This window comes from Nesoenas mayeri (genome assembly GCF_963082525.1).
Source record: "Nesoenas mayeri genome assembly, chromosome: Z".
In the NCBI taxonomy this organism is placed as follows: Eukaryota; Metazoa; Chordata; class Aves; order Columbiformes; family Columbidae; genus Nesoenas; species Nesoenas mayeri.
The window spans coordinates 25,897,876-25,910,138 of record NC_137542.1 but is presented as its reverse complement, the minus strand read 5'-3'; the positions used below and the strand labels follow the sequence as shown (position 1 = coordinate 25,910,138).

Here is a 12,263-nt window from a genome sequence, read left to right as displayed (position 1 = left end):
TAGCGCTGCCTGGTGTTGTTGTGACAAAAGTGCAGGATTTGTTTCAACTTGACCCTGTTGAACCTCATAAAACTGGCCTCACTCCATCGATCCAGTCTGTCCAGATCCCTCTGTATGGCCTTCCTACCCTCCAGCAGATCAACACTCCCACCTAACTTGGCGTCTCCTGCAAATTTACTAAGGTTGCACTCAATCCCCTCATCCAGATCATTGATAAAGAGATTAAACAGAACTGGCCCTAATACTGAGCCCTGGGGAACACCACTCATGACTGGCCTCCAGCTGGATTTGGCTCCGTTCAACCACAACTCTTTGATCCCGGCCATCCAGCCAATTTTTTACCCAGTAAAGAGTACACCCATCCAGGCCATGAGCTGCCAGCTTCTCCAGGAGAATGCTGTGGGATACAGTGTCAAAGGCTTTACTGAAGTCTAGGTAGGCAAGATCTACAGCCCTTCCCTCATCCACTAATGGGTCACCTTGTCATAGAAGGAGATCAGGTTGGTCAAGCAGGACCTGCCTTTCGTAAACCCATGCTGACCAGGACTGATTGCTTGGTTGTCTTGTATGTGCCATGTAATGTCACTCAGAATGATCTGTTCCATGACCTTCCCTGGCACCAAGGTCAGACTGACAGATCTGTAGTTCCCCAGATCCTCCTGTCAGCCCTTCCTGTAGATGGACGTCACATTTGCCAACCTCCAGTCAACTGAGACCTCCCTGGTTAACCATGACTGCTGATAAATGATGTGAAGTGGCTCACTGAGCACCTCTGCCAGCTCCCTCCGTACCTTTGGATGGATCCCATAGACTTGTGTCTGTCCGAGTGGTGTAGCAGGTTACTAACCATTTTCCCTTGGATTATTTGTGCTTTATTCTACTCCCTGTCCCTGTCTTCTGGCTTGGGACTGTGTATCACAACTGTTCTGACTGTTGAAGACTGAGGCAAAGAAGGCATTTAGTACCTCAGCCTGTTTGTTGTCCTCTGTCACTATGTTTCCCCATGCATCCACTAAAGGATGGAGGTTCTCCTTAGCCCCCCTTTTGTTGTTGATATGTCTATAGAAACATTGTGTTAAATTATTAGTTGTTCTCTTCCTTCTTTGTTAGGACTGCATATGGCTAAACTCAAGTCAGGAATTGAATTTCTTTGTCTGTTTCAGCAGTTTGTATTTTCAGTGAGCATTGGACTTCAGGTATATTTACAACTAGAATGCTTTTCTTAAATGTAGGTCTTAACATCATTTCTTTTAACTTGCTCCCTTTCAAGTAATATTTTTTTTTTTTTTTTTTTTTTTCCTGAGGACATACATGCATAATGTAGCTCAGAAAAGCTTATACCAATGGCATTCCTAAATTTTACAATGAACACCTGGCTTTCAAATCTTGGTGGATGTGCCTGTTTATCCTGATAGTGAAGGATAATAGCAAGTCATAGAACTTGTTAGACTTGAAGCTTTAGAAACCCTGCTGTCTTGATAAAAAGTGATTTTTTTTTAGAAGGAAATTATTTTTCTAGTTTATCTTACCAACAAAAAGAGCAGAAGCAAGCATTGGAAGCAGTACATTATTTTATTTGTAAAGGTTTGGGCTTTTTTTGGTCTTTCCCAAGTTTTATCAGAATTTGATTATCATACTAATTATGTGCAGAGCAGCGTCTGCTTGTCATTGTATGTGTTAAAGCACAAATATGTCTAACATGGTTTGTACTTCAAAATTAAATCTCAGGGATTTTAGTTTGAGTATATTGATATTTTTTTTTCCTTCTGCTTTTCTTATTACATTATCTTAAAATGGATTGCTTTTAACTCTTACAGCTGTAAATGCAGTGTCCTTGGGAAAGAATGGAGTAGTAGAACTGATGTTTAAGATCATTGGCCCTTTTAGTAAAAAGAACACAAGCCTTATGAAGTAAGTAAGGTCTCTTTAATATAGTATATGGAAAAACCATAGATGAATTTCAAAACTTAAGTGTAAATGAAGAATTAATATCAGATAAATCGAATGCAACTCATAACTGGAAAGCTGAAATGAAAGGAGGTGAGAAGGAGAACCACAAATCTGATAGTTTAAATTTACCCAATTGAGTAACACAAAATATTAGAATGTCTAGTTATAGTACTGTTAAAAGAATATAAATGGGTTTTTTTTGTCTGTAATATTCCCCCTCTCTTTTTTTTAAAGTGAATTGAGGATAAAAATAGATAAGTGGATCTAGCTGGAGGCAGCCCTTTATACAATACCATCTTCTGGAAGTACATACCTGCAGAAAACTGATTTTTTCATCTGGTTAGCAAAATAATAATCTCATGTTGTTCACATTCTAACTTCGGTACAAAAAATAGTGTTACATTATCTAAATCTAGTATTTGTGGTCACTGGAGTATCTTTTAAAAAAAATGCCCTGCCTGTTTAAGCCCCAGCTAAAATTAGACATATGAACTATCTATTCCATGATGTGAGTAATCATGATATCCTTGTTTATGGTCTAAGATCAGATGCGTGAAGTCTATCTTTACAAACAGGGTAAAAATAACTATATATACATTTTCTAGTTGTACATATTGAGTTAACTGAGGCAAAATCTTTGTGTACAAGAAAAATCCTACACTGTTAATCCTGTATTGTAGTACAGATTGATTAACGTTACTCCTCAGTATAGCCATATGCTGCCAGTTTTGACCTACAGTTTTCTAAAATTGTGTCTTTTGCTTTGTGGAAGTACTTGTTCTGCTGCTAATATAAAAACAGGAGTTTCAGAAGTGTCTCATCCATTGAGTATGGTTCATAAACATTATCAATTATGGTGGGTTTTTTTTGAAAAGGCTGAAAGTTTGTCAAGCCATTGCATCGATATTTTTAAATTTCACTGTCCAACTTCAAATATAGTGGAGATGCATGCTATTTTAGGAAAATCAAATTCTAAAAGCAAAGTCTGATACAGTGCACCTAGGGAAACATGAGAATAGATGCCAAATAAATCTGTTAGCAGTAAATATATTGTATAGCTTCACAGTGTTGTAGATTAAGCTTACTGGTTGGTTGTTGTTTTGACTTTTCTTGTTATATTGACAGGGTTGCTTTAGACACACTTGCTGCATTGCTAAAATCAAGTAAGTGTTTGACTATAAGAAACTGTTTGTTTAGTTGAGATATATATATGCGTGTATACATATACACAGAATAAAACTAATATTAAGTCTGTGACCAAAACAAAATCAAGGCTAGGAAATTTAGAAATAAGGCTACAGTTTTATCTGCAGTCTCTGGTGCTTTAAGATTTGTGTGGTATATACATATATGTTTAATAATTAGTTACTGTCTCTTCAGTTATGCAGCAGAAAGGCTGTACTGCTTCTGCGGAACTGATCCGGATGCAAGGCGGAGAAATAACTTTTCACAGTTACTCACCTCGGCCCTTCAATAATGGATAGTGATAGCTTAACTCCGGTGCATCTTCTTTATATATGCATCTGAAAATATCTGCAGGGGAAAATACAGGGTTTTTGTACATTTCTGAGTAACTGGGTCTTGAGACCTAACGACAAGTCTGTCAGTTATGAAGTGGAACCAAGGGTAACAAAATGATGCTTTGTTCCCAGACATTGGCTGTCTTGGCTCGCAGCAGTGGGTTCTGACAAATGTAATCTCTGCAGATTTTGCACCAGTGTTGTAACTGACAAGGCAATTAAAAACCTGTTCTCTCCAAACAGTTAAATAAAAGATACAGCATTCCTAGTAGTTTTAGTGGAGTTGGAGGAGAACTGAGGTGTGATTAGATTTGCAGAAAACCATTTTAGACAAAAGACAGGAAACTTTGTACTGATTATTACAGGATGCTGAGGTTTTTTGTTTCATCAGTGTGATACTTTGGTCTTACAGATTTGTGTATTTACCGATTTTGGAATTTCTCCTCGGGAAATTTAAGGAAAGAAATATTTCCAAATTATTGTCAGTATTCTGTAAATTGGCAACTTTAATGTTGGGGAAAGAAATGAAATGTTGAAAAAGTGTGTCTTTAAATCAGGAGTTCTTGTGTGTTTGGTTTGATATGTCTTATCCAGTTGTGAGGAGTTTCGGCATTGTAACTTCCTACACTTTATATGTTAATCTTTTTGTAAAAACACTGATCTCTGGTGTGTAGAGTCCAGTTGTCATACTGATTGCCCAGTATTTGGGGTAGAGGTATTTTGAGTTATCAAATTTGAGTTATACTTGCTGCAAAACTGTATGGATTACAAGTGGTAGGTAAGAAGTTTGTTTCAAATCTTGTTTCTACACACAGTGTGTGTGCATGGAGATAGGTATGCTTTTCTTTTTTTTTAAATTTGCTAGTTGATGGTATCTTACAATTAACTTTAAGTCTAATATGCACTGTTTTGGCAAACCATGAAAATAACATGCAATGTTGGTCTGAAGAATGAAGTGTGGACTGCTGGCCTCAGTTATTCAGTCATTTCTGTTTAGGTTAATGTAAAATTCTACTAAGCATGACTAAAATGCTACTTAAAATGAAACAATTCAGTTACTTGAGTAAAGTAATAATTTTAACATTTATTTGAAAACAGTAGTGAAGTCTGTGGACAATTTTTAATTTTCTTTCCTAACTTTTTTTATAAAGAAACAAATGCCAGGAGAGCAGTAGACAAAGGATATGTGCAGGTGCTTTTAACGATTTATATTGATTGGCACCGTCATGATAGTCGACACAGATACATGCTGATACGTAAAGGAGTTTTACAGTGCATTAAAAGTGTTACAAGTATCAAACTGGGAAGAAAAGCATTCATTGATGCCAATGGGATGAAAATTCTTTACAACACTTCACAAGTAAGTTTACCTCAGTTTTGTTTTTGTTGTTTTTGCCTCTTTGGCTTTAAAAACACATCCTGACCTCAAATTTGTTATTTTATGATATTCATGGTCATTCCTGATTATGGGGGTAAGGATTATTTTCTGTACTTGACTAAAGCAGAATGAAAGAATACAGAATTAAATTCACATTTGCTCTTATTTTGCTGTGACTATCTCTGGGAGGGACTGTTGAACAAAATTTAGAAAAACTGAAGGGGAGTGTTTTTATTTAGAAGCTTGGGTTTTTTAAAAAAGTGAATTTGAGTTGGTGTAAATTCTTCAGGTCTTCAAAGGAGATACTAGCAAAATTTATTGTAAACAAAATACTTTGCTGTTAGCGAATTCTAGAAATCTGTAAAAGAAATGTCATTTGTTTATTAGTTTGAGAGATATTTTTCTGTTGTCTTAATTATTTTCCTGTTAATAGGAGTGCCTTGCAGTAAGAACTCTTGATCCCCTTGTCAACACATCCAGCCTAATAATGAGAAAATGTTTTCCTAAAAATCGTCTTCCTTTACCAACGATTAAAAGTGCTTTCCATTTCCAACTCCCCGTTATTCCTACCAGTGGTCCTGTGGCTCAGCTGTACAATTTGCCTCCTGACGGTATGGTAATTTTGTAATGTTTTGTCTTTGAGTATGTCTAACATTGCTTTATGTGAGGTGAAATTAATAGCAATTTTTTGTGTTCTCCACTAATACTTGGATTCTGAGACTCTTTTTAGCTAGCACGGGGTCTGCGACTGTTAGTGTGGAGCACTAGTTTCTAATGTTAGGCTTTAACTGATGAAAATTTTGTCTACACATATGTAGTTATGTTTTCTTTTTTTTGGGTAATTAACGGTTAATGCATTTGCAGATACGGTGAAACAGCTTGGTACCTGGGTAAGCAACTGTTGAAGTTGCTGTTAGAAAGTGACTCTAAAATTAAGAGGCAAAGTCAGACTCTATAATATCTTCTTATTCGCAGTATCTCCTGAAACAAAATGTGATCTTAGTCTGAAGAAGACCACTGTCTGATTGGGGTTCATATGGGTCAGATTCAAGCTGCAGATGTTTAGAGTTCATTTTGTCTTCAAAATAGAAAATAGATTCAGAAGTGTGTTCCAAAATCCACAGAAATTAAACATCTACTTATTACAGTATTTTGGGTAATCCGTAAGTGAATATCAGCAAATCTCCTGCATGGAAAACACTCTTTCAGAACACATAACAAAAAACCCCGACACTCAGACTACATGAGATACCCAGAAAAAGATAAAATTTTTCACTAATGAGCAGAATCTGTGTCAGAATAACCAGTTAACGCCCACTTCCACATACTAGGGAGATAGCAAACTGCTACATGTGACTAATGAGAATTGGGCTTCCTCTTGTTTTTCTTTGTTGAAAAAGGAGGAAGTCTTAGATCCTTCAGTGTACTGTGTCTCTAACTCTAGTAGAAATTAATCATTAGTATCCAAATAGTTCCACATGCCTGAAAAATAACATCTTGCTTTATGCTTTGGAGATAATCTGAAGTTCCCAACCTGTCTATGCTAGTCAGTTGCAGTGACCACTCTTGAGTATTTTCCTAACAGGTTGAATCAGGTTGAATGTCCAGTGACATGTTTCAGATGGGTTTTTTTTGTTTGTTTTTTTTGTTTGTTTTTTCAAATTGTTAGGCCCTGTTTAAGCAAGCCAAAAAAGGTAGAGAGAGTGCTCTGTCCCACTCTTCTCTGATACTGGGCCAATAGCTCATATGATTAAATGCTGCTGAGACTTGAGGGTTTGGGTTTGTTTTTTTTTACACAGTCATTATTACTTTGGGAAAATGTATTAGTCATCTTGTTTTTTGTGGACCTCAAGCCATGCTGAGATGTTCTTGGCACGTTCACATTTTGAAGTATTTTTAATGTCCATCTGTCTTGCTGATGTTTTTGTTTGTTTGTTTGTGTCTTTTTGGGGACAGGGGGAGGTATTTGGTGGTTTTTTGTTTTTCTTTTGTTTAAAGCAGAAATCTTTGTTTTGACTTAAGACTGAGTTGAAATGTAATAAATTGAGTCTGCTGTATTGTCAAACAAGCACTTTGTTTTGTAGATCTGGTAATAGTAATTAACGTTTACTAGTTGGTTTACACAGTTTTCTCACGTGGTAACTAAAAAAGAAAATAAACCCAGAACACAGAAAAATTTTTTGAGGATATGTATTGCAGAAAATATATAATCTGCCTTACACAACTTTTTTGTACCATAGTGGATGATGTAGTAGATGAAAGTGATGATAACGACGATACTGAAACAGAATCAGAAATTGAAACCGAAAATGATGATGACAAGGACCAACATTTTAAGGTTGGTATGAGACAAAACTCATACACAAAACTCAGGCATAACAGTTTTTTATTTTATTTAAATTGCTTGAGTCATGTATGCAGTCGTATGTTTTAAGTGTTAGAAGGACCTTGAGGAGGTTTTCAGGGCAATTTCTAAAACTAAAAAAGAACTAATGAAACTTAAGGAAGGTGGATACTTTTTGAAAATATCAACCTTTATTATTCAGGTTTCTTCAAGAGTTTTATCAAAATCTGTTTGCTTCACACGTGGTGTGTCTGGAGTATGGTGGTACAGAACAGCATACTCTTTTAGCAGTGTTCTGTTGCTGATGTGTGTTTCTCTCAGCTTGCTATTCCCACCTAAGCTGCTCAGTATGTAGGAACTACTCTGACATTTTCCATTACTCTGGACTAGGTCCGTGTTTCAGTAAGGTAGCTTTGAAGTTCAGCGAACTGTAGAGGTACAGATAAGACCTTTCATGGTTATATCACTTTGAGAAGGTCTTGTTCTGCACTCCAGCTGCCAGTCAGGACATGAAAGGACATTTGGTCAGGGCTGCCGTATTCTGTATTTTTATGTTACATATATTCAGGAGTGAACTGAATTGCCTGTCCCTGGACTGGGAAGATAAATATTATTCAAGGCTCTCATGAGCCCTGATGAGGGGAGTATCTTCCATAGAAACAGTTATTCCTTTGTCATTGCAGTCAGATGAAATCTCCGTGTTCCAGGTTAAATAGTTGGATTATGCAAAGACACACGTGAAATGCAGTCTGATGTCTGATGTCTGTGCATCATACACTTGGATGAAAGGAAGAAAATGGAGATGTTTTTAATATTTCTGGCGAAATGGAGGCATTGGCATGCTGATGAAACTGAGCTGCTTAAACCTTCATGGTGAAAGATGCAGCTTAGGTAATTTTGAAATAGTGATATTCAGCTTTTAAAGCATCACCATGTCAGAAGTAAAAGGTGAATGTAATTATTTCAGAAGTTCATTTATTCTGGATGGAAAATTAATTTGTTCTGGTGCTCTTTCAGAATGATGATATTGAGACTGATATCAATAAACTGAAACCTAGACAGGAATTGGGAAGACCCATAGAAGAACTGAAAATGTATGAGCAGTTTTTCCCAGAACTTTCAGAAAACTTTCAGGTAAAGTATATCATTCCCAGGGCATTCCTCATCATGATGGGTTAACTCTGGAATACACTTTGACAATCTTTTTTGAGTGGGTAGTTCCTCTAGCCAAAAAGTGAGAGTCTGCAGTTCTAGAGCTACATATGAGAGTGCTATATAGTGAGCTGTTTAGTTAAATGTTATGGGTTCCTTTAATCAGAGAAGGGGACTGTGTGAAGATATAAAGGAAAATTGTTTTCTGATGTCTTCTTGACCAACCTGATCTCCTTCTATGACAAGGTGACCCACTTAGTGGATATGGGAAAGGCTGTGTATATTGCCTACCTAGACTTCAGTAAAGCCTTTGACACTGTATCCCACAGCATTCTCCTGGAGAAGCTGGCAGCTCATGGCCTGGATGAGTATACTCTTTAGTGGGTAAAAAATTGGCTGGATGGCCGGGATCAAAGAGTTGTGGTTGAACGGAGCCAAATCCAGCTGGAGGCCAGTCATGAGTGGGGTTCCCCGGGACTCAGTATTAGGGCCAGTTCTGTTTAATCTCTTTATCAATGATCTGGATGAGGGGATTGAGTGCACCTTCAGTAAGCTTGCAGGCGACACCAAGTTGGGTGGGAGTGTTGATCTGCTGGAGGGTAGGAAGGCCATACAGAGGGATCTGGACAGACTGGATTGATGGACTGAGGCCAGTTTTATGAGGTTCAACAAGGCCAAGTGCCGAGTCCTGCACTTGTGTCACAACAAACCCAGGCAGCGCTACAGGCTGGGCGAAGAGTGGCTGGACAGGTGCCTGGCAGAGGAGGACGTGGGGATGTTGGTCAACAGGTAGCTGAACATGAGCCAGCAGTGTGCCCAGATGGTCAAGAAAATCAACAGCACCCCAGCTTGTATTGGAACTAGTGTAGCCAGCAGGACTAGGGAAGTGATTGTCCCCCTGCTGATGGGGCCGCACCACAAATCCTGTGTTCAGTTTTGGGCCCCTCACTAAAAGAAAGACTTTGAGGTGCTGGAGGGTGTTCAGAGAATGGCACTGAAGCTGGTGAGAGGTCTGAAGCACAAGTCTGATGAGGAGCAGCTGAGTGAACTGGGGCTATTTAGCCTGAAGAAAAGGAGGCTGAGAGGAGACCTTGTTGCTGTCTGCAGGTGCCTGAAAGGAGGTTGTAGCGTGGAGGGTGTTGGTCTCTTCTCTCGAGTAGCAAGTGACAGGGTGAGAGGAAATGGCCCCAAATTTCGCCGGGAAGGTTTAGTTTGGATATTAGGAAAAATTTCTTCACCAAAGTCATTGTCAGGCATTGGAACAGGCTGCCCAGGGCAGTCATGGAGTCGCCGTCTGTGGAGGTGTTTGAAAGATGTGACGTGGTTTAGAGGTGCACATTGTAGTGTGAGGTTAATGGCTGGACTCAATGATCATAAAGATCCTTTCCATCCTAAACAATTCTGTGATTCTGTGATTATTGTGTACTGCAGAAAGCAAAATGGTAAGAAAGGACACAAGACTTTTGGCAAAGATTCATTGCATTAGATATTTCCTTAAATGCTGTGCAGTTCTTTAAAGTAGTTGGTTAAAATAGCTGGGGAATTACATGATAATTTGTTATTGATGATCTACTTGTTTACTGCTTTGACACCTTTTTCTTGGAAAAGCTGAAACTTTATTGCTAGATTTATATCAGTTTAAAACATAATAACTGGTGTTTTTTAAATTACACTTATTTTGGATTTTTGCAAAACATACCTCAGAAAAAACGACAGAGAAAGGTTTCTAATATGAATGAAACTTTAGGAACCGTTTACTGCTTTTTCAAATAAAGCTTTTTATTTTTTTTTCTCTTTTATTTTTTTAAGGAATGTGACTTAGTTTCCAAGGAACCAAAGCCTTTTGTACCTGATGCAAATATCAGTGGGCCTATTGTTGTTCCTACCGCAGGAGAGGAGCACCCTACTGAAGCAAAGCAGTCAATGAAAGGAGTTGCTTTGAAGGAGAGCAGTCCTTTATTGACAGAGGAATACAATAGAAGGCCAGCCTTTCTGGAACTACCAAAGAAAGATAGTATCAAAGACAGTAGTTTACATCAGCAAGATGATGAAAGAAACCTGCTTTCGTCATGTCAGTGTCTAAGCCAAGAAATTGTGAAAGGGTTGGACAGAATCAGTCTGCAGAACAATGCGAAAAATGATCAGTACTATGGTACAAGTTTTGTGATAAAGAAGGAAAGCAAAGCTAGCCTTACCACACTTGCTTGTAGTAAACCTTGTGAACATGTTTCGCCTTGTGGAAGTAGCCTCTTTGAAGGATCATCTGTCCAGCTGGGAAAACTCTGCTGCGCTGGAGTGGATTCAGAGGAGGAGGATTCCAGATCTAGTTCATCTGGGGAACAAGTCATGCTTGAGGTTTCTGATGTGTCACCAGTTCATGACTGTGATCTTTACATTGAAATGGTAAAAAACACAAAGTCTATTCCTGAGTATTCAGAAGTGGCCTATCCAGATTATTTTGGCCATATTCCACCCCCATTTAAGGAGCCTATTCTGGAAAGGCCATATGGAGTGCAGAGGTGAGTTACCATACTCCTTTTTTGTTGTTGTTTTTGTTCCCTTGAGAAACAATCTTTAGGATAAGGTTAACAGGCACATAGACAATATTTACTTTGGTGTCTAAAACTATTTCATTGAATAGCAGTTTGAAGGTAGGTGAGTTGGAATTGATCGATGCAGAGCCATAAACAAGAACACAACCTGATTCTGTAATTGCTAATTCTGTAATTCAGCTTCTAAATACTGTTTAATTTATAGTCTCCCTTTCTGCCTTCCCACCATCTCCCATCTCAATTCTGTAGTTTGGAAAAAAAACAAAAAACAAACAACAATGAAAAACCAAACAAACACAAAAACAAACAAAAAACCCAACCGAACCCAAAAAACCCCAAACACAGCAACAACAATAAATACACACACAAAAAGAAACAAAAAAAAGCAAACAACAACAAACAATACACAAAAACCACCAACCTGAATGCTCTCTTCAAGTCTTAGCAACGATTGGACAGTTAGTGGTTTAACGGTACTTCAGCTCTTCTCATTGCTGTTCTAACAAAGCTGTCTTTCAGGAGAATGTAGTGTGAAAAATGAAAAAAAATCAATACACTTAAGTGTTTGTTTTAGTGTTTGCAGTATAATGGAATTTAGAGGTAACAAACGCTGAGGATTCAGTTTGTGTTAGGTCCTGCAGAATGATGCGCAATAAACACAGAATGAAAAATAAAACAAACCAACAAAAGCAGTACATCAAAACACCCATTTGTTTCTTCACTGTGACATATTGGAAGATGAGGAAGGGTGATGTGACTTTTAAGAATAATTTGCAGAGGTGGTATGACGAGCTGACTCATACGGATAGTAAGTTACTTATAAAGACAAATGAACACGTTTGCAGAACGCATAATAGTAGGTATAATATTTACCACTAGCTTAATTATTGGACTAAATGCTTTCAGCTTCATACTTCAACCAGTTTCATAAGATTCTTCATGTTTACATTTAATTATTAAAGTGATAAAGAGATTAAGTGTCTTTACGTGGTATAATTAAAAATCCTTTGGCTGTTTCACCAGTTTCGTAAAAAAGTGTTCTTTCTACTGAAATGATCAAGTGTTGAAACACTAGTGATGTATTGAATATACTGTTACTAGAAAACACCATTCAGTGTTGAATAAGAATCTTGCCTATAAGCTTATTTCTTAAATACATTCAGCTGAATCAGAAGGGAGATAGTCTTGAGTCAGAAATCACCTAAGAACTGCATTTTAAGAAAATCTTGCAAATCTTCATGTATGTTTTTGTAGTACTTAGTAATTCTGAATTAATTCTGAGTAAGATTCAGTGAAGTCAGATAAAATTTGTAATTCCAATGCTCATTATTCTTGTGTATGTAAAGCACTTTATTAACTTTGACTTT

The 12,263-nt window shown here is 37.6% G+C and overlaps 1 protein-coding gene across 1 annotated transcript in view; it reads left to right on the top strand.

Annotated features, from left to right (window-relative positions):
* The window catches only part of AGTPBP1 (ATP/GTP binding carboxypeptidase 1), a gene marked incomplete at its 3' end in the record, with an annotated part of 63,260 nt that overhangs the window by 18,512 nt on the left and 32,485 nt on the right, over nucleotides 1–12,263 (top strand). The window contains exons 9-15 of the mRNA XM_080362870.1: nucleotides 1,818–1,911; nucleotides 3,076–3,113; nucleotides 4,622–4,830; nucleotides 5,282–5,459; nucleotides 7,089–7,186; nucleotides 8,210–8,326; nucleotides 10,154–10,863. Of these exons, the coding sequence (XP_080218996.1) occupies nucleotides 1,818–1,911; nucleotides 3,076–3,113; nucleotides 4,622–4,830; nucleotides 5,282–5,459; nucleotides 7,089–7,186; nucleotides 8,210–8,326; nucleotides 10,154–10,863 (1,444 nt within the window). The remainder of the gene's footprint in view (nucleotides 1–1,817; nucleotides 1,912–3,075; nucleotides 3,114–4,621; nucleotides 4,831–5,281; nucleotides 5,460–7,088; nucleotides 7,187–8,209; nucleotides 8,327–10,153; nucleotides 10,864–12,263) is intronic.